The sequence below is a fragment of the Nelumbo lutea genome, chromosome 3, assembly GCF_056320005.1.
Source record: "Nelumbo lutea isolate HS-2025 chromosome 3, American lotus-T2T, whole genome shotgun sequence".
Taxonomy (NCBI): domain Eukaryota; kingdom Viridiplantae; phylum Streptophyta; class Magnoliopsida; order Proteales; family Nelumbonaceae; genus Nelumbo; species Nelumbo lutea.
In genome coordinates this window covers 106,071,324-106,076,765 of record NC_142686.1, presented here as the reverse complement: position 1 = coordinate 106,076,765, position 5,442 = coordinate 106,071,324, and the positions used below count along the sequence as shown (strand labels likewise).

At 37.2% G+C, this 5,442-nt stretch overlaps 1 protein-coding gene across 1 annotated transcript; it reads left to right on the top strand.

Moving 5' to 3' along the window:
- Positions 1-1,520: 1,520 nt before the first annotated feature.
- On the top strand, positions 1,521-1,834 carry LOC148867392 (glutaredoxin-C11-like). Its single transcript, XM_088980158.1, has one exon. The coding sequence runs from the start codon at positions 1,526-1,528 to the stop codon at positions 1,832-1,834; it is 309 nt and encodes a 102-aa protein (XP_088836284.1). The 5' UTR covers positions 1,521-1,525.
- The last annotated feature ends 3,608 nt before the right edge of the window (positions 1,835-5,442 follow it).

Genomic DNA, 5,442 nt, shown 5'->3' with positions numbered 1-5,442 from the left:
TTATGGATACTGGAGTCATTTGAACATTCATGAATCTAACTGCAATGACAACCCATTCTATAATCAATGTCACAGTCAATAGTTATTGAAGGATTTAAATCATAGTCATCAATTGCACCCAATCCACCAACTCTTCGTCATCACTTTATAATTAGATATGATTAATGAAGCCAAAATCTATATCAATGAATGCACCACCGTAATTGGACTTTAAAAAAATATAATAGTCACGAGTAAGATCATGTGCATTGTATATCCAATATCCAAGGATCAAACTTTCATCACGTATCGGCCCATATCGGTCGATGCGTATCGTATTAGGGCTTTTCAGATATATTCTTATAGGGAATGTATTGGGTCAGGCAATGATTCAGAAGGTAGTCGGGACTTAAACCGATATTTAGAACCTTCCCATATCACCCTATCAGCGTATCAGCCTGTATCGATATTTAAAACCTTCCCGATATCTAATTTCCACTAGTGTTTGGTTATTCAAATGGTTTTCTTAGAGAGAGAAAAAAAAGAATCATTAAAAAAAAGTAGTGTGAATCATTTAGTATTTATCTTCTCCTAGAACCCATGTATTTGATTTGTGGATTTTTATAGTTAAGCTTAAATTTTAGTTCCTTTTACTTATTCAGCTTTTCCTTCTCTTTTCTTGGCTTTCTCTTGTTATGAATGTGATGCGAATAAGTGAGGAAAAAAGGGGTGTGTCCCTATGGGAAATAGGATCCTCTTTTTTACTTTCCATCCTCAATACTAGGTGCCACATATGTAAGAGAAAATTCTCTATTAGTTGACAAAGAACCCAACTACACCAAAATGTATCCTCCCGTAAAAGCAGACTTGGCCCTCATTATGTATGTAATGCATCAGCTACATCAGTATCTATTCTTTTAGCAAATGGATCCTTCAGATAATGAGAATTACCACTTGGGTTGGGAATATCTGGATGCATTTGGTTCAACCATGCATGTGTCTAGTTACATATCCGGGTCTCGTGCTAAGGGGTGTTCTATAACATTAATGTTTTTGCTTTCATTTATTTTAAAAATCGATATATCAAATGCATTTTTAATTAAAATTTAGGGTTTTAAGGTCAGGATTTTATATGTTTAAGGTTTAGGGTTTAAGATTTAAGGTTTAAGGGTTTAGTTAAGATTTAGGGTTTTCAAACCAATGGAAATTGGGAAAGCGGGTGAACCAGTAAGACCCAGGAGTGGGTAAGGCAAATTTATCATCCCAGAGTGGATGCAAAAGTGTACGACGGCGACCCTAAATCTTGCCGTAGTGTCTGAGAGATCTTAAAACACAGAGGTCCTAATCAACAGAATGATCAGACCAATTTGAGAATCCATCTAAATATATCTCTAAAAGAAAGAAAGAAAGAGCATTCTCCATCTCCTTCCTTTACAGCTTTCTCGTTTAAACAGTGCAATTGATCTCCAACTCTATCACGGCCTGAGCTGTATAAATAAGAGGCCTTGAAAAACCTAATATCATATCACATTCACACCCACCAAAAATGGATATTGTGATGAAACTGGCGTCCAAGAAAGCAGTGGTGATCTTCAGTAAGAGCTCGTGCTGTATGTGTCATGCAATCAAGACTCTCTTCTATGACCTTGGGGTGAGCCCCGCCATCTACGAGCTTGATGAGGAAGCAAAGGGACGAGAAATGGAGAGGGCGCTCCAAAGCTTAGGATTAAACCCTTCTGTGCCTGCAGTCTTCATAGGGGGTCGACTGGTGAACTCAACCAGCACAATCATGTCCCTTCACCTCTGTGGCTCCCTGGTTCCCATGCTCAAAGAAGCTGGAGCCATTTGGCTCTGATATCCATCCAATAACCCCTAATTAGTGTCATTTGTTTTACTAGTTTTTAAGAAATAATAAGGTTTCCATGTAGAATTAACATTTCCTCTCTGAGCTTCTGTGTATCTTAATCAGTGTTGTTAAATCAAGCAATTTCTCACTGGTAATCTTTCTGCTGGCCTGCAATCATGAACTTAAAGCGTTGCCTTTGGTTGCATTTGCACCGATGTAAATGCATGCATGCAAGTGCAAATAGGTCGATTGTAAATTCTGGCTTACTACTTTTGCTTCAAATTTTATTTTGTTTGTTTGTGAAAAGTAAAATCAGAAGCAAAATGATATGGTCCCACCTTAGATACACGTAGATCTTTTCACGGGTTGGGCTTTGGGCTCAGATTAATTTATACTGTTTAAGGCATGGGCTTTGAGTCAGGTCCATTCAAAATTTGGCAAAAACCAAGCCCAAGCCTGGCCCATAAACAAGTCTAGATGCAAGAAAATCGAGGTAAGAGTTCCGGTAACAAATGCAACTCAGAAGACAAGAACTCCAGAAGGTGTGAAAGAATACTCTTGCAACTTTCAACAAGTATTAGAAAGCTCCAGGGAGGTTGTGAGGAGTCCTGTAATAATAATTTAACAAGCACTTCTGCATCACCTTCAAAGATGGCAAGAGTGATTCCAAAGGGAGGAAGCAAGATAATGTGGTTCCACTTTATACGAGAGAGAATTAAAGAGGAAGGTGGTGCAAATTTTGCATCAGTTTTTGAGATATAAAATTTACACTGTTAGTAGGTGCAAATGAGACAAAAGGTAGTAATGTACATTTTGGTTGCTGTGCAATTTTATTTGCACCAGTACAAATGCATAGGAGTGGAAATGAAGAAAATGCAAATTCTAGTTTAATTTTGTTTTGAGTTTTATTTTATTCTGCATCACATTTTAATTTACTTCATGTGTACTCCAATCAAACAAAATAAGATAAATTCGAAACAAAGATAGGTCAGAATTTACACTCAAACCATTTGCACTGTCATAGTTTTGCATCAGTACAAATTTATTTGTATTGCAACCAAATACAGCCTTTGTATCAAGTGTGAGTGCAAATGAGAGAAAAGGTAATGCAAAGCATATTTGTATCAGATAGTAAAGTACACTTCTATCAACTAGTCCGATCATCCAAACCAGTCCAGTTTCCAGAACCATGCACAAATTACAAAACTAAATTGAGTGCAAAATTTGTATCTGGTTCAGATTTACACTGCAATTAAATGCAGCCAATGGCTCTATTTATTTATAGTGTAAATACAAATTTTGTATTTAGTTCAAATTTGCATGTATTTATTTGTGACTATAATTTGCACCTTTTTCTCCCTACTTATAAGGTGGAAACCATATTAATTTACTTATTCCCATTTTTACTCCTCCCAGACGAACAGTCAAACAACCTTCCTCATAATTTCATTTTCTGTCTTTTGAAGTGTGATCGATCACCTAATTTTGCTTCTTAATCCTCCCAAACAGAAACAAGAAAATAAAACTTGGATTTTCTTTCAGCCCATTCATACTCTCATAAATTTGCTCTCGTGCAAACAAACAGAGCCAAGCATCGAAATCAAATGACAATTACTACAAAGACCCAAAAATACTCTAATACTTCCCAAACGGAGCCTTAATTCTTTATCTAGTCAGGGACCACATTGTGACCTAATGGCTCGGCCTAGAGAGTCTTTGTTGCACTCTTTTACCCAAGTCCTCGTTCTATTTTTGTGATTGGGCAGTCTTGTATGGTGGATTTTCCGTAGCTGGAAAATCATGTATCAACTCAAAATGATTCACTGAGTTGAGAGTCAACAACCACGGTTAACCCAGAGGGACACAAATCGGCAAAGGCTCCGTTAAGAATGGCAACGAGGCGGTTCAGGGCGAGGATTATATTTCTCAACCCCGATCCCCAACGGAATCCTCATAAATTTTTACTTAATAGTATTTTTTCAAAAATATATTTATTTTAAATAAATAAAACTTTTAAAATATAAAGGATATTTAAAATATATTTGATATATAAATTATATTAATAAGATCATATATATATATATATATTTAATATGTATAATTGGGTTGGGCAGGGCAGAGACGTCATTCCCATTCCCGACCCCAATCTTGGTTGGGGATCCCTATTAATCTCTATCCCTGTTTCCACCCCACGAAAGGAGTCTCCATCCCCAAACCGATAGGGTGAGGGAAGTCAGGTACCAATAGTCGACATGGTATTGTTGAGATAAGTGCCATTTTTTCTCGAGTTACTTTTGGTTGTTGGCACCGAACAGCCTATGTTGTTGAGAGCGTTTTTAGGGGATACATTCACCAATTCACACCCATGTCAATGATTATGGTTAAAAAGAAGTATAGGACAATTACTATTTTACCCCCACCCCATGATATTGTGGCATTCTCGAAAATATTCTCAACAACGGAAGTTATCGATCCCTAACAGCCAAAGTTTTTCTTTTCTTCTCTTGGTATTGCAATGGGGTTTCGGAGCCCATAGAGGTGAGGTGCTATGGGCTAAACATATAGTTAGTGGGTTGATGGGGCGGGTCATTAGGGGATCGGAGAGCATTTAGGACCCACTAATTTAAACAATGTAGATTGCAGAGTAGGGATGCAAATGGATCGGATCAGATTCAATCGGATTTCATAAGACTCGATTTAAATTTAAATCTTATTGATAAGATCAGATCTTCTTACTTGTTTTTCTTAAAAATTAATATATTATTAAAAGAAACCGTGAATCATGGCCCTTAATATATTGATGCAGCCCCACCTTGAACGAGATAAAGTGAGGTAAACTGGGGCCACAACAACGCATTGAAGTCCATGATTTCACTACTTTAACTTAACCCTATTCCAGGAAAAGTGCTCACACCGTTTGCACAATTACTTGTAGCCTTGCATCGGGAATATCTCCCTGTGAAAGATAATAAAGAAGTAAAGAGATATTTCTTATTCACATGTAAAAGGCTGTACCAACGGGCATCTAAAGCAGGAGTGGGATCTGCTTTCACACAAGGTGCCTCACAACGACCTCACAAGCACACTCATTGTGCATTAGGAACACCTCTCGTAAATAATAACATGTTAGTGCGAAAAATGTTCTCAAAGCAGAATAAGATGTGCCTATGAGATCGGTGTGAGACGCTATGCGTAAGGAGCAGATCCGGTCTCGTAAAACTGAATCTTGATTGGCCGATAAGGATTCCACCTCTGTAAGTGATGGAATCTACCGTGCATTGGAAATATCTCCCGTAAATAATAATTAATAAGTATGGAAAATGTTTCCAATGCATGATAGGATGTGCATGTAAAGCGCCAGGTGGCAGAACAGATCCGGTCTTTTAGGATAAACGCTTTTTAATCTTTTGTTATCGCGACACGCGTCATATCTGCATTGCTTTTACTTACACCCAGAAACTATATTTTCTGTTTTTATTTTTTATTTTTTATTGAAATATATTTTCCGTTCTGTTTACCTAGAAATGCCGTCGTGACATTTTATCTTTTTTTTTTGTTCTTTCACTTTTTCCCTGTCGCATTAATTGAATATGTGAAACCGTACGGTTTCTGTCCGT

Excerpts from the sequence above, each read along its gene's own strand:
- LOC148867392 (XM_088980158.1), top strand. The coding sequence starts at position 1,526 with ATGGATATTGTGATGAAACTGGCGTCCAAGAAAGCAGTGGTGATCTTC.